The following is a 27,306-nucleotide window of genomic DNA, read 5'->3' on the forward strand; positions in this document are numbered from 1 at the left end:
TCAAAAATTATGTGGTACACACAATGTACTCATTAAAATTAAACAATTAAATAGTTTTTATTCAATAAGTCACTTACACCTATTTACAATTTATCAAATCTATTTCGTCTCTTAAGACAAGTTACGAATTTTGACAATCATAAAAATATTAAAATACACCATAATATATACATTAATAAAATTTACTTATAATAATTATAAAAATATAATTTTTTTTTTCTATACAAACATTAGAGTTGTAAGATGTTAGATTTTAACACACATTAAAATTTAGTTTAAATATATATATTATTTTTTTAATCAAAAAGACAGTGAATGCTTTTAAAAATAATTTATAAAAAATAAAATAAAATTTTTATTAATTATTTAACGGCCTAAAAATTATAATATATGTGATTTTTAAATCATTTGCCGCAAATAAATTTAATAGTAGTTATTAAAAAAAAAACATTGTAATGTCGATATACAAAGAAGAATATAATACCGATATACTATTTTACATAATTAAAAAAAAAAAAATATTCAGTCAAAGCACCTGCATAAAAACAGTAAACAATGGAATGAAAAAAGGTAGTTTAAAGAGCACATAGTAGAAGTAAATTAATTTCTAAGGATACCTACTTTTGTCATGTACTCAAAGCGCATCGCGAGCAATCAATCAAATTTTACCAACTTATCAAACTGTAACGACTGTGGCTGTTTGGGGAGGGTCGCAATAATGGCGGCTCCGGTGGTGTATTTTTTGAGCCGAATTGCAGTTTCAGGAACTTTTGATAGTACACTTCCTCTGGGTCAGGTTCCCGGTTTTGGTATTTTTGGACACGCCGTTTCATCTCATGCTCCAGCTGCTTCGTGAACTGTTGCTGACGAGCGATCTCTATGAACAATAGTTGCTGTCGACTGTTTGCCAACGACAACTCCTCTTGAGCACTATTGCCATTTGTCTTCACAATGCCGTGCGGCGGTTTTGTTGGTGCATTAGACGGTACTATGTGGGCGGTGTCGGTGTCGCCATTGTCGTCGCCGTCGCCATCTCCTCTATCTTGGTTTTCGGATGATGGCACCACAGATTTGTAATCGATATTCAAGAAATTGTTCAATCTGCTGGCGGGCGGTAACATTTGTTGATTTCCAAAATAACAGCCCCAAGCATCGGTAGAGGAATTGTTGTTTGGCGAATGAGCTTTGGTATCCAAATTTTGGCTGCAGTCATTTGAAAAGTATGTGTCGTTAACGGCAGTTGTATCCTTGGCTGCCATGGTACAGGTAGCCACCAGCGTGCCGAACGGCTGACGCCGATTGAAAGCGGGACGTAACAAAGGTCTACCGCGTTCTACGAAAAATCCACGAGTTGATGTGGAAGTTTTAAAAGTTAACGTGGCTTCGGGCAACAGCTCTGGTGTCGAAACAGGTAACGTCTTGGTGAGGACTTCCGTGACATCACTGACGGGAGCCGGAGGTTTTGCTGTTTCAGGTACGATAATTGGCAGAGAACTCATTGTCTGATTTTTGGCGGCTATTGGATCTAATGATAACTGATCACTGGTCGTCGGTTTTTCGGTAATTAACGGAATCATTTTTTCTGGACTGAACGCAGAACTCTTCGTCTTTTTCAATGCCATCACTCCTCTTGTTCTGGCCGAAGTACCTTCGATCAATGATCTCGTTTTTGTCGCGTAAACGTTAGTAATGGACGTTGGGCATTGCAGTTTATTGATCGTAGTCGTCGTGGAAGAAGTTGTCTGTGTTTCGATGACCGTTTTGACCGTCAGTACAGATAATTTGTTATTTGACTTACTGTCAACGATAATTGATTGTTGTTTCGATACAGCCCGTCTTTCGTTATTGTTGTCCGGTTTATCCATCATAATAACAATTGATTTGTCATTACATCTACTATCAGTAACGATAGATTTCTGTTCAAATGCTGACCCCTTTTCTACATTGTTTTCTCCTTGACTGGGCGTCGATATTACCGGTTTAACGAACGTCGTTCCGATGGACGGTGTCCGACAATAATCTGGGAATGGTCGAATGTCATCGTCAACTGCTATAGCCGCCGCGTATGCGTCTCGACGGTGAAGTTGAATCGTGCCGGCACCGCGACCAGCCTTCAAATGCCGTTCCATCACCATGGCTTTGATAAATTGCTCACATGCAGCTTTTACAAGAGTGCACGCGTCGGCAGTTACATCCATCGGTGCTGGAATAGTAGGACACAAAGTTCGCGTTACAGTCACAGTACGCTGCTCTTCTTCTGTGATCGTTGTTGTTTTCTCATGAATGGTGTTACTTTCGTCACTGGTTTCAATAACCGAGTTGGTGAGTATACTATTTTTTGTGTCATTCGATGTGGTTGCCGACATTGATGAAGGAGGCGTTGTTTTTAAAATGTTTAATGTTCTTGATACTCTAGGTCCTGGTACAGTAGCATTGAGGTTTTTAATGGATGATGGTGATGTCATAACTTTCGAATTGAATTTGTTGGTTTGTATGGCGGTAGGTGATGACAATATCATCGATGCAGAACTTTTGGCCGGTATTGATCGTATGAAATTATTGCTAGACGCAGAAGCTGTCATTGTTGCAGGTGTAATTACTACGGCTGATTTGGATCTCTTGGGAGGTTTGATTGCTGAAGGTGACAATTTCGACATATTACTAGTTGTGGATGGAGAGACATATTCCGCCACTGATGCAGATCGTTTAATAGACCTACGCTCTTCTTCACGAGGACCCGGTTTTGTTAAAGTCAGTGATTGATCGATAACTGCTGATTTAGATTTCTTGTTCGGTTGGGCAACTATTGTTGATCCTCTTTTTCCTAGTGGTGGCACCATAATGCTTGTTGTTTTTTGAGATGTGAGAAGTGATTCGGGTGAAAACGCAACTGACGCTGATCTTTTAGTTGACTGTGATTTTTGTTGCTTATTAACATTGGCCACCCCTATGGCTGACTTGGATCTATTTTGAAACCCAACTGATAACGAAGATGATGTCGACTCTGTCACATTTTTGATCGATGGAATAGAAACGTTACATGTAGCCATAGTCTTCAATGGTGTTGCAGTGGAAGTTTGTGAATTAGACCTTTTTGACGATTTTGTAACGACAGGTATAGACTTTTTTCTTGTTGACTTCGATGGTCGTGCTGGTATGGTAGTCGGTGTTTTCACTTCCGCGGACATATGAGACGAAGTAGTAGCACGCGATCGAATGGCATTATTTCGTGATATACCTTCTTTGACAACCTTGGTTAAAGTCATTAAAGTTGAACCAGTTGTCCGTGCACAACCATTCCAAAGGTGTTTGTTACCACATGAAAAGTTTGAGGAGGTCTCTACAGTTTTCTCTAACCAACCCATGACAGCAGATAGTGTTGCCGGTGTGTTGACTGATTTAATATCTTGATTATTATATGCGTTGTGTACGTCGTTCTTATTTCCTTTTGCCGTAGAAAACACATTGACGTTATATTGACTCATTGCATCATAATCGAATGGGATTCGTGGAAATCGTGGAGGTAAATACGACGCGATAGTGTGTGCAGCTGACATTGTCATTATAGTTGTTACGAACCTCTCGTGAACTACTCGTTCAATGGTACCTTGAGCAAATCCGTGGTCACGGAACGTAGGAACTGCTGGTCCACGAGTTTCCAATGAAATAGTGCGATTTAAGCGTCGACGTCGCCGTACAGTCTTCGAAAGTGTAAGTGCGCTAATTCGACGACGAAGGTTTGTCGTAACAACTTTACTTTTTTCCATATTTTTAGTACTATTGCTGTTAGTTTGGGAATCGCCCATTGGCTTTGCCATTGTACTATTTGATTTTCCAAAAGGCGTTTTAATTGATGATGATTTACAGCTAATTGAAGGCTGATGGTTCAAGTCTAATATCGGGGTTTTCCTAATAACTCCTACTGCTGCCTCCGTTAATCTACTTATGACTGATATTGTCCTATCTACATTATGTAATGGGTTCTGAATACTATCTGTTATTTTTATCGGATTTCTTCCTTCGGGCGTCACCTTGATACTTTTGCTACCGATGTTCGGAATCATTGATGATGTTGATTCAACTACTGCTACCTTTAACATTTGATTACTGCTAACAGTAACAGTTGGTTCGTTAATGTCTGCAGTTGTTTCATTTTGTCTGTTAACAAGAAGAGCTATCCGTGTTGGTCTGCTAACAATAGTCTTTTGTATCGTTTTATCTATCATTAAGTCTTTATTGTTTTCTTCCTGTTCACTAATAAGATTTTTATGATCGTTGTCTTTAGTTGTCATTGACTTATTGAAATCTTTCCCTTTAACTTCCATTAAAATTGTTTTCTCAACTTCTAAATCTTCATTCTTTGTTTTTTTCATATCTTGATGTAAGTTAAAATTGATTTTGTTTTCTTTAAATTTTAAAACAGAATTCATGTTACCCATATCCGATTTATTTTTAAAATCTTTGTTCATTGTAGATGAACACAAGAGTGGTTTTTTCTTTATTATTTTAATAGTTAATGGTGATTTTTCTGAAACTTGCACACCAAAACTTGGTTCATTAGATGACTCTGTGCTAGAATCAGAATCTATTATTTCCACGTCTTCATCAGAATCCAAAATTTCAATCGTGGGAATATTTTTGTCAATGACTGTGTTTTTAGAAGGCAAATTAATAACTGGTTGCTTATTAATTACTTTAGACGGTGACCTCTCTATAGTACATAATTTAAGTCTTTTATAACAATTATCAGTTTCATTTCCACTACTGAGCCGTCTTTTTTCCTGTATTTGGTCATGAGGATGGTGCGAATATTGTTCATTATTACCAATCATAGGATCGTGTGTTAATTTTTTTGAGACCAAAGTAATTGATTCTTGCTGTGTAGTTATTATCGACGGAGAACACAAAATTTGTTTTAGTATAGGCGGGTGCTGAAGTTTTAATAATGTTGAATACATTAATGACTGCTGATTTACCGACAATGGTTGTTTTAGTTTAAGTAACAATGAATAGGTCGAAAATTGTTGTTGCGTTTGTTTTGACGACGAAGGGGATCGTAAATTCAATAATGCTGAATAAGTTGAATCTGTCATCGACGGGTGTTGTTGTAGTTTGATCAAGACAGAACAAGTTGAAGGTAACTGGGTCGATTCGGACAACATAGGATGTTGTTCTGGGCAAATTAATATCAGTAAGTCTTCAATTAAATCGCGCAATCGTTGTTGTCGCCAATTCAGATATTCACGGATTCGTTGCAGTTGTTGCAATGAATACTGGGTCATAGAAGTAGAAGCCATAACTGAAACTTCATTATTTTGAAGTATTTGTTGTGTTTGCTGTCGGCCACTCGGACATCTCAAGTCTAACATGGATTCAACTGAAAATTCTTTTCGCCTCAATTGCTCAATATCATCTAATTGTTGCCATAACCACTGTCTAGGCATCCGAAGTGAAAGCTGCCACATTTCCATTAAAGGTTTTAGCTTGCTATGTACTCTGTAAAGCCGTTGTTTCATAGCTTGTCGTTTTTCTTCCAACAGTTGCTTTTTTTGACTCGGTTGGGACAGTGCTGATGTTGATGGGATTGATTGATTCGGTTGTATCGGTAGTTGTGGAATTAATGTTACTGAAGACGTTGAACATTGTTCTATAGACGCTAATGGTCGTTGTGGGCTTAACGTAACGGTAGACATCAAAGATTGTTGTTTTATAGTTGATGGATGTAGTGGTGGCAATATCAATGAAGTTATAGTTGGTTGTTGAATAGACATTATCAATGTCTTTGAAACTGATGGTTCTAATTGGTTGTCGATTGTATCTAAATGATTTTCGTTTAATCTATCCAGTTGACGTTGCAATGCAGACCGTTGATTATTTAGTGAAAGAGTCATTGTCCTAAGAATCTTGGTAGAATTTTTTCGTTTTTCATATTCCTGAATTTGGTTCTCCGTTACATCAAAGGTAATATCTTTCTTAGGTACCAATTGCTGAATTTTCTTCCGTTGTCGTATATTATGATTCGATTGTACCTCAAGTATTCTATTTCGTAACAAGGAAACATGTCTTGAACTCATAACTGGTGACTTAACTTTTGTTAACATTTGACCATTTTTGAATCGCCCTAACGGAGGTTGTTTTTGTTGTTTTGCTAAAGATTCTTTTTGTACTTGGAGTTTATTTGTTCGTTTACTACGCAGTTGTCGAATATTGACTGATTCTTGATTTTTATTACATTTTTTCGGTTGGTCTTTATTAGAATAGTTAAGATTTTGTGGTAGCTGTTTTTTAAATTTTTGTTCTCCTTGTTTATTTAGATGGCGTCGTTGTAAAGCTTGTTTAAGGGTTGATCGTTCTTGATTAATAATTTGTTTTGAATTTTTGCTTAGCATTGTAGTTTTATGTTGAGTTGTTGATTTCTTAGAGTGGTTTTTAACGGCTTGCTTTTGAGATGAAGCTTGTTGCCGGTGTAACATTCTTGGTTGAACTTGCATAGGACGAGGTTTAGACGGTCGTATTTGTTGCCGAAATTGTTGTTCCGTACGTTTAAAAGCCCCTCCGTTAAGCTGTTCTAAAGCAATAATTAAATTTGGATTTTTTATTTTACTCATCAAACGCTCATAAAGTTCTCGACAAAATTTTCGATTTTTTGCTTTACATGAAAATAACATTTTTAGCTTAAATTTCCATTTTTGTTGGTGTTCTTTACGCATGACTTCTAACTGTTTCCACCGATTACTGATACCTTTGTGCTGATCTTCATAAAGTACTTTTGTTTCTAACTCGTGTTTCAATAGGTCATCATTAATAAACACTGGATAGGGATGTGAGTCCCGTTTTGAGCTATCAACTATCGTATCATTCAATGGCTCATCGTCATCAATAACAATTATTGGTATTTCTGATTGTTGTTGTCGCATATGTCCAACTGCCCGAGATGTATGTGCTTGCTGATGGTGTACAGGCAACGCTTGAAACGGTGTTCTTTTTTTTAACTGCTGTATTCGTCTTTCGCGTCTTAAACGCATCTTTTCTTTTTCACATTGCAGGCGTTTATCATAATTCAGCAGTAATTTTACTTGTTGTTCCTGCTTATCTAACATGGTTTTCCAATGTAGTTCTACTTGTTGATCAAGCTGCGATATCTTCGTTTGCAACTGTCCCAACCACCTTTCTTCAACATTAGTCATCATCTTTAATAAACGTGGTGATAACCACTTTTTTAACTTACTTTTATTAGTAAATATCGTATTACGTTTTTGGTGAATGTGTATGACAGATGCTAACTTTGTGGCTGTTTGCGATCTAGTCACCTGTGTTAAATTGCCGATTGGCATCATCGCTATCAGCGTAAGTTCTAGATCATCTTGATTCTCACTGCCGGTGACTAACGGTGATATTTGCCGCTGCGAACCTATGTTCATCCACCAAAGATTAGATCCTCTATACATTTTTGTCATTGTATTTATATTAGATGTATCTTCGGACAGTATAATCTTGGGCCTAGTTGTAATTTCGGGAATTCCAGTGGATTTGGGACGCTTAGGTTTTTGTTGCGACTGTTGTACTATTTTAAGTATCCGCATGTTTTTCTTTTTCATGATTCTACGCAACAATTGTTCACGTAGTGGAAGTTGTTCGTTATAACCTAACGCTGGCGATACTCGAAATTTACCAACGGTCCAACAGTACTGAGACCGCTTCTGTTGAATAAATGTACACTCAAGATCAGAGTCTTGATCCGGTTTGTTTTTAACTGTTTGTTCATCTAGTGGTTGTTTATGTCCCAAAAGGTGTTTTTGTTGTTCCAATTGCTCAATTCGTCCAAGTCGTTTATATTTTTCTAAACAACTTTTTCGTTCTGGTAAATGTTTTTGAGTATACTGTGACATTTTTCGTTTTTGTGTTATTTTTTGTTTCGTATGATTTAGTGTTGCTGAAGTTTCCGATTGCATTAATTGTTTTGTTCGTAGTTGCTGATACTCGGGTAGCTCTCGTTCAAGTCGTTCTCGCCCATACTTTCCAAGCCTTCGTTTTTGTTGATCCAACGAACGTACTAATTTATTGTCAGTATTAGAAGAATAGTATTGATCGATTAATTCTTGGGTTCGGCGCAACCTTTGTTCATCATCCATCAATTCTTCATGATTTGGCTTGTCTTCATATGCGGGCCACAAGTCACTCCAATTTTTTAGATCATTTTGTACCGAGATATCAACATTAACTTTATCGGAAACTACTACTTCTGGACTAGATGTTTTAATGTCGTCACATATATTAACCTTTCGGTACATTTTTTCTTGCTGATGCTTGATTTTTAACAACAGATTACCTATTTGTTTTACAATTCTTGATTCTTGATTTTCGTCAGATAAATGTACAAAGGAAGGTGAATCGTTTAGTAATATACAAGAACTATTATTTGATGGTATAGTCAGTTGTTGCTGTTCTTCCGACGGATTACTTTTGAGAGTAGTTTTTTCAATTGTATTTCCTGACGGCCGAAGGTGCTGTTTTAATCGGATCATATGTTGTAATTGTTTATTTGGGGGTAAGGTATCTACAAGTTTTTTATATTCAAATACCATGTTTTGCATGTTAATTCGCTCACGTTTCTTTCGCTCAATTTCCGTTCGCAATTTATCTTGCTGATCATTCAGATGGTTATTTGAAACTTCAAATTTGGCTGATGTGCATGTTAATACTTTTTCCGTCGTTGAATTCTGCAAGTTGTTTTCTATACTTTTTACTGGATCTCTCTGTTTAATAACCGCTTCATATGCGATGGGTCGTTTATTCCACTGTGTCAATGGCGCCTTCCACTGTACAGATCGCAATTCTTCAACGTCAACTCTTGTGACTGGTTTTTTACTTTTATTTGACGGGAGTGATCTAATTATTTTGTCCATTGATTTTTGTTGGTGCGGTCGACAAGAATCGTGAATTATTTGTTCTTTAATACACGAATTTGTTTTTGTAACCGAAGTTATTATTACTTGATTTAAATCTTCTTTACATTCCTGCCGAACACTTTCAGATGTCTTTTTAGTTCCCGGCAATTTGTCTCTATCTTGACAATGCTTTTGTTGTGCTGGTGATATTTTAGTCAAGTTATGTTTTCCTTTTTGCTGTCCCCGTTGTTCTACAAGTCTAGTCTGTAATCCTTTATTTAATGTATTTGTTTTAGTTTTGGGTAATTTTTTAGAAAATGGAGACTCAACTGACTCAGTAATCTTATTTTTATTAGTCATAGTATGCGAATTTAAAGAATTTGAATTCTTACTAAATTCCGTGGAAAGATCAGAGGATTCTTTTTGGTTAGGTACATTAATATTTCGTTCATGTTCAGTTTCCAATAATTTACGTTTATGTAGATTTTCAGCTTGAGATTTACGGTAAGATGCAGATGATTGTACGTCCTGATTTTTTGAATTTGCTGTTTGAAATGGCTGCAACCGAGTTCGAACGCCAGGAGGGAGAACAGCCGCCGCTGGCATCCGATTCATAGGCCGTGGCAACTGGTCTATCCGAAGGTCATGCAAAAGCGGAGGAAATGGAGGTTCAGTAAACGATGATTCAGAAGATTCTTCGTCCGAGGAATAATAATCATCACCACCATAATAAAAGTAATAATCGTTCATTTGCCGTCTTTCTTCTTCATTTTTAGATTTCCTAAAATTTGAGTTGTCAAATTTTTCTTGCTCTTCGTTATTAGAAGAGTCTTGATTAATGTCCTGACGTATGGTATCTACTGGAACTTTTTGTCGCTTAGATCGCATTCGTTGGGAAGCGAATTGTGATGAAAAGTCATCTGTTTTCACGTTTGTCTCTTCCTCTTCCTTATCGGAACACTCCTGCTTTTGTTGCTGATGTTCATTTTGAGCTCGTTGCCGTCGTTCTTCTTCATCACGTCGAATACGTTCTAACTGTCTGTGTCGATCCAATAAAAACTTCTGTTGTTGCAAGTATCGAGCCCCGATTGTAGGATTTCTTGGAGTAGAAGCAGTTTTTGGATGAGTCGGTGATATAATCGGCGGCGGCGGTGGTGGTGGCATAAGTTCACTTGCTCGCCGATCGTCGTCAACTGTACCAGAAGTTACAGTCGCTGAAATGGTGGCAGTAGCGGCAGTAGCGGCAGCAGCAGCAGCAGCTGCTGCCGCTCTAGTTTTTCGAAGCTGAGTTTTCTTTGATGCAGCTAATGCCGCTTGGGCTGCACGTGCAGCAGCATCAGCAACATTTACCACACTTCTTTTATCTTTTGAAAGCGGAGGTCTTATCCAATTTCTAGTATCCCTCAAACTATCGATTGGAGTTTGTGTTACAAATTTTTCACAGTTCATTCCTATATTATGTTTTTCTTTGTTTACGTGATCTAAATTGTCCGAGGTTTGTCGTTCTTTGATCTCTACATTTATCACGTTGGAGGTAACTAATGATGCGGTTTTGTTTGAAATACTATTATTAGAAGTTGTATTGGTTTTCGTAGATCTGTTATCTATAATTTTACTTTTGGCAGTTATAATTTTTTTTTGGTCTGCTTCTACATTAAAATTTTTCTTGGTTACTAACGGTTTTGTTTTGTTGGTTGATTTTTTCACGCCTCTTTTGTTTTGAGTTTCAGCCTTTTTCTTTTCGATTTCTAAAGATGGTTTTTTTTGAAGTCCTTTGGAATCTACCTTTTCTTTTTCAGATGCTTTTTTTATTAGTTCTCTATCTATTTTTTTCTTGATTACAGCTAATTCATGGACTCTAAATTGTTTTCGTAAACGACGGATCTGTCTTCGGTATTGACATGGTCTGTTATCTAACTGTCCACACGGACAGTTTTTATTTCTGACCTCTCGGACATAATCAGCATTACTACTAATTTGTAAGCGTTCCTGCTTTGTTACCTGTAACAAACGAGTGGTTGCCAAGAATTGTTGTCGGTCACGCAATAATCGTATCGTCAAAGCCGTCGGTTGTGGACGCTTAGTTTGAACATTGGGTTTAGATTGATAATCGGCAACTGATATTTTTAACTGTTTTTTGCCGCCATAATTTTTCTTCGATAAATGAACTTTTTTCCTATATTGTTTAAGAATATTTTCTTGAGACACTTCATCCTTTTCATCATCATCAGTATTATTTTCTTCATTAGTTGAACTATCTGAATATGGAAGTTCTTGGGAATCAATTTTTGGCTGTTCTAAGCGTGACTTACCAAAAAACTTCCGTACCCGAGATTTTAGGTCCTGCTCTCTAATTTTGAATTGTGCCAACACTTGACGCCGTCGTCGTGACATACGAATTTGGAGCCGACGCAGTCGTTCAATAAGTCGGCTTTCTTGATTGGCAAGATATCGAAGACGTTTTTTAAGTTCACGCAACAGTTTTGAACATCCATCCCGTAATCGAATCATAGTAGCTAACCGTTTTTGTTCTTGTAACCGTTGCCATTGTAATCTTTTAATAACTTTAACGTTTTGTTTCTTTGGACACCTCTTCTGGTACTGTTTTTGTCTTGCTCTTCGCACTATTTCTGTGTTTTCAGCTACCTCCATTAGTAACGGGAGCAATACACACGATGGTGGCTTCAATAAAATTGCCGTATCTAGAGCATCTGCAGCTTCCTTTCTTTCCTGTTCTTGAAACGATTTTTCATTATTTTCTATTAATGAAGAATTGCATGATAAATGATTTGGCCAATACCAACGGGCTAAGCTGCCAGGTAGATCGGGGTACCAGTGATCACTTGATCCACGCACTTGTGGCACATCTGCATAAGTATACAATCTTAATGGGGACCCAGTTTCGGAAATACCTAGGACACGTGCCTTACGCTGTTGTAACCACTGACAATTAAGTGGTAACCACATTATTAAACTGGTGATTAATGCATTATGCAGCGGTACTCTTTCCGCTAAGATGATCTTAGCCTCCTTACTTTCAATATTAATATCTAATTCTTTGTTTTCTTCTGCCACTTTATTTAATGTTGGCGATTTTTGCCCTGTTGTATTAATTAAAGAGGTGATGTCTTCTTTCACTTTTGACGAGTTTGTTACCGCACCTTTTTTAGCTGTTTTTTTCAAACTTGAAGTATTGTTGGTTTTAAAAGATGCATTTTTGCTATTTTTATCACCATCCCTTTTTTTCATCCTAACTACCCATGAAACGTACATCACCTTACGAATCTCATGGTCAAACTCTTCGCGTGATAACCGACTAGCTAGCCAGTTTCTTAAAATTTCATCATACTGCGCCTGGTACTCTGCTCCTAAAACAACCGTCAATGCATCGTACCGTTCCTGAACGAGACGTTCAGCTTCACGTAGCAAATTTCGTTGTTTATGAACGGTTTCGTCGTCATCATCTTCATCCGACGATGATAATAATAATAACTCTTTTTCGCTAACTGGTATATTTTCAATATTCTTTCGTTTTACGCCATTTTGGAATTGTTTTTCAGTAGCAGTAACTTTTTCTATACACCGCAAAGATTCTGGCTCAGGTGACTTTTTATAACAGTTGATACTTTTTTCTGAATCTTGGTTTCCATTAACAACTAATGATAAACGGTTCTCTGAAGACGCCTGTTGTTTGAGTAATAATTTTTGCTGTAATTGTTGTTGTTGCTGTTGCTTTAGATGTTGCTGCATTAAAACCTGTTCACGTAGCTGTTGTTGGTGCTTTTGTTGCAGTTGTTGGTCTTTGAGCTTTTTTTGTTGCTGTTGCCGTTGTTGCAATAAAAGGCGTTCTTGTAGTTTTTGTCGCTGTTGTTGCTGTATTTCAAGTTGCTTTTTCAACTTTTCTGGTTCTGGTTTTGCGGGTTGTTGCAGTTGTCCTATTATTACACCACTACGTTGGGTTTGTTTCAATTGATGCTGTAACTGATCTATTTCTTTCTTCTGTTTAAGTTTTTGTTGTTGTAGTTGCTTATTTATTTGTTCCTGCGAGTGTTTTTGAGATGGTTGTACGTGTAATTGCTGTAATTGTTGATGGGATTGTTTTATATGTAGCTCTTTTGCCAAATTTTCATTAGATAACTTAAGGTTATTTTTCTGTTGCTGTGTTAAAGGCACAGAAGCACTTTTCAATAATTGTTGACTTGGTATTTGTGGCAGTTGTTTTATTACTACGTCTTGATGTTGCTGTTGTTTTTTTATTAAATCTTGTTGTTGCAGTTGTTTTTTTACTTCATCTTGTTGATGCTGTTGTTTTTTTACTAAATCTAGTTGTTGGTTTTGATTTTTTACTACGTTTAATTGTTGCTGTTGTTTTTTTATTAAATCTTGCTGATGTTGGTTTTTTACTACGTCCAGTTGTTGCTGTTGTTTTTTTACTAAATCTTGTTGTTGATTTTGTTTTTTTACTACGTCTAGTTGTTGTAATTGGGTTTTTACTACATCTTGTTGTTGTTGTTGTTGTTGTTGTTGTTGTTGTGAAGGTTGCAATAATTTATGTGTCAACTGTTTTTGAAGTGTAATTTGCTGTGGAGATTGTTGCTGATTTGTTAATTTTAAAATTTGTTGTTGACCAGCGATGACAACACGTTGCTGCTGTTGCCGTTGCATCATCTGCTGATTAATAACTACTCCACTTTGTGATGACGATTGCATTTGCTGTGTTTGCTGCGATGGTTTTAGTTGACCTATAACAATACGTTGTGGCACTGGTTGATTTTGTTGCGAAAGTTGCTGTTGTTGTTGACCTGAGGTAGAATTAATGACACGTTGAACCTGTTGTTGGATACATGTTTGGCTAACATTTTGCACCTGGTGTGACTGTTGTTGACTTGTGTTTGGAATGACAACGTGTTGTAATTGTTGTTGTTGTATTTGCTGACCAGTGCTTGTAACAACAACACGCTGTATTTGTTGATGTTGTACAGTGGTGGGAACAACGACACGTTGCACTTGTGGCTGTTGTTGGCTGTTGCTTCCCACCACAATACGTTGAATTTGCTGTTGCTGTTGTTGTTGACCAGCTCCTGTAACGACCACACGTTGTATCTGTTGAGGTTGTTGGCCAGTGTTTGTTACCACGACACATTGCATCTGTTGTGTTTGTTGACCAGTGCTGTTGTTAGTAACTATGCGCTGTGATTGCTGTGGTGACAACTGCTGTTGCTGTTGTTGATTTCCCAAAACGACAATACGTTGTGGATAACTTTTATTCTTTAATAGTAATTGTTGTAACTGCTGTTGAAGTAGTTGTTGAGTATGAGGAGGAGGCTGTTTTTTAGGCTGTTGTTGTGTAGACACTGGAGAATATTGATTATTCTGTTGCTGTATAACCTGTGGTTGTTGTAATGAATTTGATTTTTGTACAGCCTGTGGTTGTCTTACAACTTGAGGCTGACGTTCAGCTTGAGTTTTTGGTGCAATCTGTGATTGTGTTATCAGTTGAGATTGCTGTACAGACTGTAGTTGTTGCGAATTTTGTAGTTGCTGCATATTCTGAAACTGTTGCTGCGATTGTTGTAAAAACTGCGGATGCTGTTGATGTGGTTGGTGACTAAGTTGAGACTGTTGAGCCAATTGAGTTTGTAGCTGCTGTAGCTGCTGTTGTCGTTGTAAACTTGACTGTTGCTGTTGTTGGATAACTTGCTGCCGTTGTACAGTAAGACGGTCTTCTTGATTTTTGTCTTCGTTTTCATTGTTATCGTGGATTTCTATGAGATCTATAACGGTTTGATCTTGATTTTTCTTATGTTCAAGAAGCTGCTGCTGGTTCAAATTACCTTGCTGCATACCCCGTTGTTTCAGAAAATCCTGATTCCGTATCAGTAGCTGTTGTTGGTTTGGGGATAACTGCTGCTGCGAATAGTGTGGTTGTGTTTGTAATAATTGCTGCTGTTGCTGAGTATTTGATTGTGTTTGTAAGAGCTGTTGCTGTTGTTGCTTAAATTGCTGCTGTTGGAGATTTAGCTGTTGTTGCTGCTGTTGTTGATGTTTTAATAACTGCTGCTGTTGGAGTTGCTGTTGTAATTGTTTTTGCAACAAAAGTTGTTGTTGTTGCAACAGCTGCTTTTTATCTGGTTGCTGTGACCGTCCAGTATCCATTATCGTGGCAGATAAATATTAATTTTCTATAGTTGTAGTACTCTAAATATTAGAACACCTAAATAAAATAAAAATAACTATGTTGATACTTACGTTAATTCATAAACCAAAATCATTTTAGATTTTTTTATAAAAACAAATTAATTGAACAAAATATCATACCACTTCCTACCTAGATCTTTAAAAATAAAAATACTTAATTCATATAGACAATGCTTTAAAAATATAAAATACTAGATGAGCATTTTGCAAAAGATTTTATTTTGAATTAATAAGTATAACAATCAAAATAAAAAATATAGTAAAAAACCTAATCTAAGAGAAGAGTATTCAATTTAAATAAACTTTAAATTTATAATTGTACCTGATTTGAAGTAAAATAAATTATAATAAATATATCATGTTTTAACAATTTAAGTGACAAGTTAAATCTATCTCTGGACTGAAAATAGTATTTCATACTATGGCTTCTGAAAAGTATTAAATACTTAGCTTATGTTTAGAACATTGCGTGCAAACCAGTTACTACTATTAGTTTTATAGTTATAAGCATAATATTCATTTACTATTGTAACACTAATTTGATGGGATATACAATAATTAATAAATAATCAAAATACATAAATGACGTTTTAATCATAATATTTGTTAGTAGGCTTATTTCAGAACTTTTAAAAGTTTATTTTTATAAAAGCGATGACATAATTCAAAACAACATACCTATCTTAGAAAAATATAGAACTAGGCATAGGCAGAAATTTCAGCTAGTTTTTAACTATAATATGGACAGTGATTTATTTTAAATATCAGTTTGGTTGTGTGGATTAATAATACATTAATAAATACAAAACATAACAAATTTTAATATTTATTTATTCTAAGTTAATCAAAATATAATAAGATATTTCTTACCTGGAATTAAAAAGCTTTAAATTCATCAAACATTATTTATCATTGACTTTGTATATATCAAATTTCAAGTGGAACAGCTGAACTAACTAGTTCGAATTTTTTTTTTTGTGTAGGTATCTGAAAAAAAAAACAAAAATTAAAATATACCAAGAAATATAAAAAAAACGAATTGTAAATTATGGTGATATAGTATATCAAATAAATAAATAATTATTCAAAAATAATTAAAAGAGTTAATTGACATATTATAAAAATTAAAGGTAAGAATATTATCTAAGGCAGTGGTTTTCAACCTTTTTAACAATATAGCACACTTCTTCTACAAAAGTTTTGCGGCACACTAATTCATATAATACGTGAAGCATATGTTATAATACATATATATACAAAATTAACTCCATCAATAGATTTATCGTGGCACACTTCAAAGGTGCTAGCGGCACACTGGTGTGTCGCAACACACCGGTTGAAAACCACTGATCTAAGATGTTTCATAAACTTTTATTGAAATTTTTAATTTTAAAATGTTTTTACTATTTTTACATTTTTAAATAGACAACCAGTGATTAATTTAAAACTTTTTTTTTTCTAAAATTAATTTATATCAAATAAAATTATTTGATATAATTTAAAAAGAAATAGCAAGTTTATTACTGAAAAAAAAATAAAAGCAGAACTTAAACTTAAGCACAAAATTTGTTTAAAAATTATGAAATTTATAAGTGTGATCATAACAAAAAATAAATAAAATCTTTGTTACTCTACTGCTTACTGCTAAGTATAGTTTTATCTGGGTTAAGAAAATAAATTTAATTTAACTAATAAATATAGACATCATTATTTTAAACTTGCTTAAATAATAATTTCACAACAAATTTATATTACCTACTGAAGATAAATAATTTTAATAGGTATATTATTTACTATTTTTTTTCTTAATATTAATATATTTTATCATATTCAGTACAATTAACAATTTTTTCGTTTTTAATTAAATGAGACAAAAGTGAAAATATCAAAATATTTGGTATTATTTAATATTTTATAAATGAAAATTAAAAACTATTTAAATTACCCAAGTTTTAATATTAGGTAGACTATATTTTAATCTAATAATTAAATGTATTCAAAAAATAATAATAAATAATAATAAAATAAATACTTTTTGATGTATAATTTTAAGTTCATTTATTTAAAAATTAATGACCTCGATATTGCTTTGCTATTTTTTAACATGATATAATAAATATTTGTTTAATATAAAAGCTTTATTTCAAATCCAATCTTATCTATTAGAACTTCACAAGAAGATCATCTTTTCCAACTATTGTTCAATTTAATTATTAATAATATATATGTTTCTATTGAATATTCAAATATTCTTTTGTAAGTTGATTGCCTGAAAAATATTTGCTTATAAGGGTATATCATTGATGTCCATTATACATTAATATAAATTTATGTCAAAGAAACTCATCTTCTGAAAAGTACAATTTAATTTCTCCTAAGTCCTAACTAAATTTTATCAAATAAAAATTTGTTTTTTATCTGCTCAAATTAATGATCTTAAAATAATAAAATTTCTAATTCAAAATTTTATTCAATATCCAATATCCATACATTCACAATTAAAAAAAGCTCTTTCATTAATTGCTCCTTTTTTTTTTCACATTAAAATATCTTTTCACCTCTAATTATTCATACCCAACTGGGAAATGCTTCAATTGTTATATTGGAAATACATAATATATAACACTGATCATAGTAAACAAATTGAAAAAATAAAAAATAATATTTTTTGTTTAATATTATGTATACACATTACATTCACTCATGTTATAAACTCCTCACTCGAGCTATAAGATTATTCTAAATTTTTTTAATCTATACCCTATAATTGGTAAAATAAACTTTTATTATAAACAAATTCTATTTAAGTTACTTAATTATAATATTAATGACTCCTTCTTACTAAGCAATATCTTCTTTAAAATAATCGTAACATCTGAGATTAAGACTTTATTATATTCATCATTATTGCAAAAATATATGACATATTCACATTATATTATCCATCAAAAATAAAATGAATAATATAGATATTTTTTTAAATAATAAATATAATATCTCTACTATATTTTTTATTATTATGTTCTAATGCTTAATAAATTTATATAGTAGCTTATCTTATCTTAAATATGTAAAGAAAAATATGTTAGCTATTTAGTTTTTATCTCTACAATATAATAGATGGTATCTACAATGTAAATTGAACTAATCATCCATTATTTAAATTTTCTTAAATATATATACTGAAAATTAAAGTTGATTAGTTTATTATAAATTAATGTTATGAATATTAAATAATACCTATAATTATATTTACAACCGAATAATTTTTATTTATAGTATAATACCATACTTAAAAAAAAGTTAACAAAATAATACACTAATAACTTAAAAATGAGTTCGACATAATATATTACAGTGTTTCTTAACCTGTGGATCACCATTACACTTTAAAATTTAAATCAATACAAAAATTTAATAATTTGAAAAATAAATAAATATTATATTATACTAATCTTACACTAAGTCTAAGTCTAAATTTAACAACAGTACAACAATAAGAATTTGTTTAACAAATTATATTAAGCCATAAATAGACAAAATTATTTAAAATTATCAACATCATATCCATTAAAAATTTAAATTCAAGAATAATAATTGGTATTCTTATCGTAAGCGGTCTACCTCACGTTTCTACATGTCATATGCGGTCTACCGCACACTTTCCGTCTACCACACATGTTTTTTACGTCATATCAGTGGCGTAGCAAAAAAATTTCGGCTCCCCAGCTAAAATAAAAAATAAGCCCTAAAAATATTGTTATACCAAATATAACCCTATAGCCAAAGGCCCCAAACTACTATGTTCTCCCCGCAGCGCAGGATCTGCGGGTCCGCAGTTACGCTACGGCATCATATGCGGTCTATAACATACTTTTTATACCTACGTAATGTTTGGCTAACATAATGTTAAAAATTGCAGTAAATAAACTGAAGAATAACAAATCACGTAGGTATTAAAGCACAAACTGAACTGATATCTTATACGTTTACGACAACAGTCAGGATTTTGACAGGACCCAAGTTTTATTATAGCAGGTATTTTATTATTGATATAGAAATCACATTATTAAGATAAAACTTAATCGCCTATGACATATAGAAACATGTGTGGTAGATGACAAGTGTGAGGTAGACCGCATACGACAAGAATACCTAATAATTATTTAAAAACTTGTTATACATATATTTATAATGAAACATATAAACAGTTAAAATAATATCTATAATTTATATTTCATAAGTATTCTATTTCTAGTATTCACTTTTACTTATACTTAAAACTTATAGATACAGATATTTATGAAGAATTTATTGTATAAAACAAAGAGCAATACTTTTGTACTATTACAAAAATGTATTTTTTTAAGTTTTTACATAATATTTTTAAAACTGTATAAATCTTAATTGATTTTATAAATGTTTGTCTATTATTCTTTTATCATGCTCTTATCATTTATTTAATGATACAATTAAAACAATACTTTATAAGGTTTAAAATTTGTGATTATTATTTTGTTTAAATGGATTATTATATTGAATATAGTAAAGCATATTGTTATAATTTAAATGAATGTTATTAAAAAAAAAATATATAAAAATCACTCTTTTAATTGGTGAATATATTATGTCTCTTTTCAGTAATATATCAAAGAGGGATGGAGATATTGAGATTTTGAAATTTGATAATATTACATTCTATAATCATTTTTTCATTTTTTGTTTATTAGTAATAACTATTTACTTGATAGAGAAGTTGAATTTTGCTACAGCACAAGCTCTACCTATAAACCAATGGCCCAGTTTGGCCCACCCAGACAAAAAGCTCTAATGCCATCACTATGAATGAGGAAACTTAAATAGTTCTCTACTTTATGATTTTTATTTAAATATTTTGGTCTACTTCTTTTTGGTATTCTATACATGAAGTTACATCTTAGATGTAATTTAAAGATCTAGAGATACTTAGGCTGTCCGATAAATAAGGTACAAAAATAAAGGTACTGAATAATAAAAAATTAATTTATTACTTTAAAAATTTTATACGATAAATAAGATACATTTTACTATTTTTCTACATAATCATCATTCAAATTGATGCATTTTTCCCAACAACTAACTAACTAACCTAACTATTATGGATATTAAAAATATAATTAATTCTATATTTTTATATTTTCAATTTACTTCCATCTAAGAATTAATTAAAAAAAAAAATTATTAATCCTTATAAAATGACACTAACTGAAATAATTTCAAACTACCTACTGCTTTTATAAAAAAATTAAAAATATTAATAATTATTATAATATTGCTTTTAATTGCAACTTCTATTCACTTTTTTTAACTTTTCTAATGTTGAAAAAAAAAGTGAAAAACTACTGCATTTCACTATGTATGATAATAAGTTAAGTTAATTTATAGTAACATTAGCATTAGCAACTAATAAAGGAGAAGCTACAGATAACTTTTCTAAATTAAAGCCTAAAATGTTTCATTAATGTAATATAAAATATAGACTTACATATTTCACTATACATTTTTTAATACTTTTTGAATTATAAATGTTTAAATTTCAGAAAATGATTAAACTATGCTTAGGTACTTAAAATACCTAAATATTGAGGTTATTCTTAGTTATTACCTTTATGATATTGTTATACATTAAGTTTTTTTTTTAACCAGAATTGATTATCGATAAAATTAAAAACAAATACAAAATACATGGTACACACTGTATTTAAGTATATTACCTATAATAAATAAAAACAGAATCTTCATATAATAGACATGACAATAAAATCTGTAATAGTATTTTGAAAAAGTTAACAAAATTAAATTGTAAGCAAACATGTAAATATAATAACAATCTGATGTATTAAGTAACACGTGTATTAAAAACGATGTTATACTGAAACCGTTTCAGAGTTAAATGAAACACAAGGACTTAAACTTCTACTACATAATAGCAAAACAATGTTAAATTATATAACGTTTAACGAGAAATGTATTTATTATAAGATAATATACTTATTTAAAGTTATAAATATGATACACAAAGCAAAGTAAATAGTCAATTATTCCAACCAAAATGTACTAATTTTTTTTCAATCATACTGATAAACCAAGTCATGTGATTATACTCAAACTGATATGAATTATTTATTATGTATAATTGAAATTGATTAGGCCACTTTGTTAAATTTTGTTTCAACCTGTATTTGATTACTGTTTTATGATCATAGCCTATATTTTTTAAACAAGAATATGCTCTCCATTCATCTGACATCATAATAAAACCAGGTAATATTTCTTTTTCGATAATCGGAATTAAAGTTTCTCTATCACGTTTTTCTACAACAAAAAACCTACGTTCCAAATTATCTCCGATTTTGCTACATAATCTGAATACCTATGGTCCTTCTAGTCTACGACCATAATTTCTGTTTGATGTAGGTGAATTAACTAGGTTTATTTGATTTTCTTGATTACTATCAGAATTGAAGTCTGCCGAGTTATCTTGCACTTGTTCATGACGCAGATCACCTAGTAGCAGTCTTCCTCAGTTATACTTCCTTCTCCCTCTCAATAACAATTCATCAATTTGTACCACTATATTTTGTCCTCCCATCTTTTCATGTTTTTCAAATAATGAACAACACACGTCTCTACACAAATTAAACCAGTCAACAATGGTTGCATTTGAACGACCCGTCAAATCAGAAACAGTTTTGATGGGTAAATCTTGTGACCAATAATAAATAAGTTCTAGTATTTGGCCCAAACTGAGATTAGAATTGCATTGTGCATTAAGATAAGTATATGTAAAAAATCTATTTGTTGATCGAATTGATTTATATATCTGACATCCTTTTGTGATACATCGTATAATGCTAATTTCTCAAATTTCACCCGTAGCCAATCTTTTTTTCCTCATGTACATCTTTGTTTCACTATGACATTTATGGCATAAATTAGTTTTGTTATTTTGTGGTAACAGTTTATTCTTTTGTGAAAATTCTAGTACTGGTTTTTCAGAAGAAATAATCACATACAATTCAACTGCCAACATTTTAAAGTTTTAAACACACAATGTCGAATTAACGACAGAACACGTACTGACAATATTGTCGATAATGTTAGAATGACAAAATATCTATAGGTAAAAACTAGTAAATATAGTATAATATAACTATAAAGATAAGCAAGCATAGGTTTTCCATACCTATAATAAAGATAATCGTCTTGGTAGGTCACACACTAAACTCAGTAATACAGGTAGGTCACATACTAAAGGAATACCCCTACCTAATTGTCTAAACTTATTTTTTTACAAGAGGACTAACAATTTACAATTACCTACTGATTTGTTAATAATAATAAATTAAGGTTAATATTAACATTAAAATTTGAGTTTTTTTTATTGTTTATAAGTACAAAATTAGAATTGTTGGTAAAATAATATTAATCTGATAAAAGATAATTTTTAAATTACAGATATTTGTTTTGAAAATAATTTAAAATACTCAACTAACTCTAACCTAACCTAGGTACAAAAAAGATTTAAGAATAAATACTTTCAGAATTTTTAAAATAACATTTTTTTAGGTATTTTATAAATCTTTAAAACGAATATCTTTACTCAAGTACTTAATATTACTAAATAATGGTGATTATATAATATTTAACTATTAGATTATATCTAAATGTAGTCCTTTAACATATTGTATATACTAAATGGTAGATGTTTTAGTTAAGTTTATAAGTATTAGACAGTTGTTTCTTTGGTTGTAAGAAATAATTTAAAAGTGGGTATTTATACATTTATAAAAATATTCTCAATACCTTAACAATTTTATCATCTATATCAAATTTACAAATAGACTTAATTCAAGAGATTCTTAAAAATTATATAATTTTAGGTTTTATTTATTTAATAGCAAATATGGGTATCCAATTAATTATAAATAGTTCATTAGAGCGAATTTTATTTCAACAATTGTAAAAAAAGCCAAATGCAAGGTACAAAAAGTATTTATATATTACATGTACCTAGCTCCCAAATTAAAAGGATATAATTTGATATAATCCACATATTGTGTTGTATTAGTCTATAAACATGCAATATAGTATATTTGTGTTCGATAGAATCAATTTTGCGTTGTTGGTTTAAATATTGAGAATATTGATTAGTATGAATTGACCTATTATCAAACTTAAAATTAAGAACTTTATTTCTGTTCTTCTGTTAATTTTTATGAGGTATTTTAATTTTTAAGTTACTTATAAAATATTATAATAAAAGAATGTTTATAGATCATTTAAAAATTAAAAACCCAAGAACCCAGAAAGAGAACACATATCTATAATGTTTTAACCTTTAAGTTTAATCATAAGTCAATCAAGACTAATATTAAAGCAAAAACCACAAATTTCAACTACATATAAATTTGTCATATTATATGTAAAACAGAGACAACATAGATGAGTGTGGCGTCCACCTTAATATAACTTAACAATTTTATTTAAACGTGGTGTTATAATATACCAACTATCCAAACGGTTTCAAGAATCTTAGGTATTATACCAAACACCATCACTGTTCGATAACACAAAATTATAGTACGTACAACATGCTGGTTACAGCTATGTACATGCAAATGGAAAGCAACAGTATGCTGCAATAGTGTTAAATCAGATGTGATGTTTTTTCCGATATGACGACGTTTGTACGACAAGCTCAAATATCCTCAAAAGTGTAAGGAAATAAATAAATAGCCAATGGCAATTTGTTTTACTTACGGGATCGATAGTGTTGTCACACATGACAGACACCAACGAAAGGTCACACACAGTTCGATGGATCCGTCGTACTCGTCACGGACTTATCCCGACGGACAAAACCCACGGTCGTCGCTATATTTTCGTCTCCTCGCGAACTACACCAGACGAACCTGTGTAGTGCACACGCGCGGTCTTATAAAACAGACCCGCTCGTCTGCCTCTTCGTCCACGTAATGCTTACTGAAACATTGGAATGAACGCGTAAACGATAACGAAATAACAATCGAAAAACGAGACCACCGAACGCCGTCGACAGTCGTAATCCGTAACAAAATAGACGGAGTAACACCGTCGACGTTGTTGTTCGGATACGATAACGGGTGGTGGTGGTAGTGTTGTTTGGAGGCGGTGTGCTCGTGTTATCACGGTGCCGAACCGCTATCAACGAAGACAACGACGGCAACTGATCGCTGAACAAAATTACTATTTGATGCCAAATATTAAGAATTTTATGTGGACACTGAATCTACGCGGTGGCAACCATTGAACCATACTTCATAACGAATTACTATCATAGCACATTTAAGATCTATACCGAGACACAACGATACGTGATTCAACCTTCGAATAATAATATCGTTAAAGGTATATTTTGATAGGTACCTGTTCTGTACGATAGACCTATGTCAAGCCCCGTTCACACGGTAAAATATTTTATTTAACTTTAAACAATGTATTTGATATGACATATTATGATAAAATATTTAAACGCGTGAACAGAGAGGGGTTTTAATGGTTGATGCAACATTTCAAATCCCAATATTTGAGATTTTGTGTACAAGTTATGATTGCTGTAAAAATTTCGTGTTCATCGGTTTGAATCCGTTTTACACAAAATATCAAAAGAATACATCGGACAAGTCTTGTATAGCGTTAAAAAGAAGCTTAACAACCGTGATGTAGCCTATAAATTATTAATATTTAAATTATTACAATCCCTTCGCATATCAATAACCTTCAAAGTGTATATTACATATTGCTAGTCATTACTGTTTCATTTTGTTTTTTTATAAAAAAATTATAAGGTGAAATTTCATTTCGAGTTTTTTGCGATTTACGTAATTTCTCAATAGATAATATTCTTTGAACTGCGTTCTAAATAAGATAATTGAATTCCTCTAAAATGAACAATATTTTATATGCATTTAGGTTACAATCTAAACATAATAAAATTGTTTATGGATTGAAGAATGAAGAATTGTTACCCATTGTACTACAAACAATTGCATTGTATACATAATTACTGACAGACGTAATTACAAATTAGCAGTAAAGCTATCTAATAATTAAAGTTATTGGTTATAATACTTATAAATAAAACCATCGTTTATCTGGAACTATTATTTTTTATCTACAAACGTTTCTGTTTAATAGATTTATCATGTTAGTTGTTTATCTCACACTAATTATTATATACTATTACATATTTTATAGTCCATTTACCCAAATATCGTTACTGTAACTAATTATAAGAAATATAAGCGTATAGGGTACCCACTAACGAGATCCTGTTCATAATTATACTGTAATAATAGTGTATTTAAGAAACTGACTCAATAATCCCATGATCCCTATCAACTAGCTTTATTTACATTTGTTATTTATTTATTATTAAACAATACTATAAATCTGCAATTTGTTCTATTTTTGTTACCTGGTTGTTAGTGACTCTACACCCCGGTAGCCCCACTATTTAATTATTTATCTTTAAATGAGAAAATGCGCCGAAACGGTTGAATATATGAATCTATACCAGTAGTTTTCAACTGGTGTATCGGGGCACACTGGTTTGCCGCGGCGCCTTTGAAGTGTGCCGCGATATATCTATAGATGGAGTTAATGTTGTATATATATATATGTATTATATATAAACAGGACCGGCGGAAGGCAGGGCGGCAATTTTTGTCTAAATACTCATGGGCGGCATTTTAACTAAAACTCTCGCAATTTTATAATTGTATTAATATTAATATTATTAGTATATTTATATCTATGTGTTATGTAAAGACTATTTTATACTTGAATTTTATGTTTATGACAAAAATATTATGACTATGAAAATAAATGTTTTTAGATAAACCAATATTATTGCATAATTTGTATCATATGATTATTTAATTTTTTTATTTATTTAGTTTTAATAGGGCAGCATTTATATTTTAGCCCAGGGCGGCAAAATAGCTCGCGCCAGCTCTGCATACAAAAATATATGCTTCACGTATTATATGAATTGGTGTGCCGCAAAAATTTTGTAGAAGAAGAAGTGTGCTACATTGTTAAAAAGATTGAAAACCACTGATCTATACTATAATCTGCAGTAGTGCATACAAATATCGGTTGCCAATAGATACGCCCTAGTCTAGGGCTTAGAACATGAGCAGTACACCTCATCCTGAGTACGCCATAATTATTGAGCCACACGCCCATAAAGCATAAGTTGTTACCTATTTGGCATACCCACACAACAATAATTCACGAAAAATACTCAATATACATTTACCTGTTATTACTATAAAATATCTAAAATTATAGCGACGACATTGGCACATCACGAAAACTCCGATTGAAGTACTAACCTACTAATCTACACGGTTACACGACCTCGGCCGGTCATAATTGCAAATCCTAATAATATAACTGTGTATACATTTTATACACCATCTGTCGGACGTTGTACGCGCGCATTTAGGCATGGTAATTTGTTTGACTCATACTAGCCGAGTCGTATCAATGTAATGGCTATCAGTTGTCACTATACAGTATACATCGCGTCCTCGTCCGCATTTAGTAATAATATCATCTGCCATCACCAAATAATATATAAATTTTTTTATTTCTTCTTGTGTCAATAGTTTACTAAACGGTAAACGTCTGTACTAGACACTGAGCTATTGATTATTTTGTATTAAATCTATTGGTATTTAATCGTAACTGCGTTTTACTCACCGGTTTGACCCGAACGCGTCATCAGAGTGAACTGGAAAATCTGTGACCGGATACACAGCGCTCGTACTGCTCGTAGGCCGGCGATTTTTTGATATCGTAGATCTGTTGCCCGATGGCCGATATATCGTTGATCGGAGTTTTCCGCGGTTAGCTCGGTATGGGCGTAGAATTACACTGCGGAATTCGCGGTCGTTGAACGCCCGACATAAAACACGACTACGCATGTACACACACACACTACACACGAACGCTGCACGCTCGACACGACTGTTTGCCGCAGTGTCGATATGGGTGAGGGTTGTGGTGGAGCGCAAAATCTGTTGATGGCTGGGTAGTAGGCGGTGTTAAGTCCGATGAACGGAAACGGCGATAACGTCCGTTCAGTCGTGCTTTAACGCACTCGATACGATACACTATATAACTTATTTAC

At 32.6% G+C, this 27,306-nt stretch overlaps 1 protein-coding gene across 2 annotated transcripts; it reads right to left on the reverse strand.

Annotated features, from left to right (window-relative positions):
* Positions 1 to 382: 382 nt before the first annotated feature.
* On the reverse strand, positions 383 to 26,985 carry LOC112595717. Of its 2 annotated transcripts, XM_025341015.1 has the most exons (4): positions 26,877 to 26,985; positions 23,889 to 24,110; positions 15,957 to 16,073; positions 383 to 15,102 (listed from the first exon to the last, which is right to left on the reverse strand). In XM_025341015.1, the coding sequence occupies exon 4, from the start codon at positions 15,042 to 15,044 to the stop codon at positions 666 to 668; it is 14,379 nt and encodes a 4,792-aa protein (XP_025196800.1). In that variant the 5' UTR covers positions 15,045 to 15,102; positions 15,957 to 16,073; positions 23,889 to 24,110; positions 26,877 to 26,985; the 3' UTR covers positions 383 to 665. The 2 variants fall into 2 exon arrangements, with proteins under 2 accessions (XP_025196800.1, XP_025196801.1); XM_025341016.1 differs by lacking the exon at positions 23,889 to 24,110.
* Positions 26,986 to 27,306: the final 321 nt, after the last annotated feature.

The sequence above is a fragment of the Melanaphis sacchari genome, unplaced genomic scaffold, assembly GCF_002803265.2.
Source record: "Melanaphis sacchari strain LSU unplaced genomic scaffold, SCAv2.0 Contig29_pilon_pilon, whole genome shotgun sequence".
Classification (NCBI taxonomy): domain Eukaryota; kingdom Metazoa; phylum Arthropoda; class Insecta; order Hemiptera; family Aphididae; genus Melanaphis; species Melanaphis sacchari.

Coding starts and splice junctions, on each gene's coding strand:
- LOC112595717 (XM_025341016.1), bottom strand. CDS start 15,044: ATGGATACTGGACGGTCACAGCAACCAGATAAAAAGCAGCTGTTGCAA.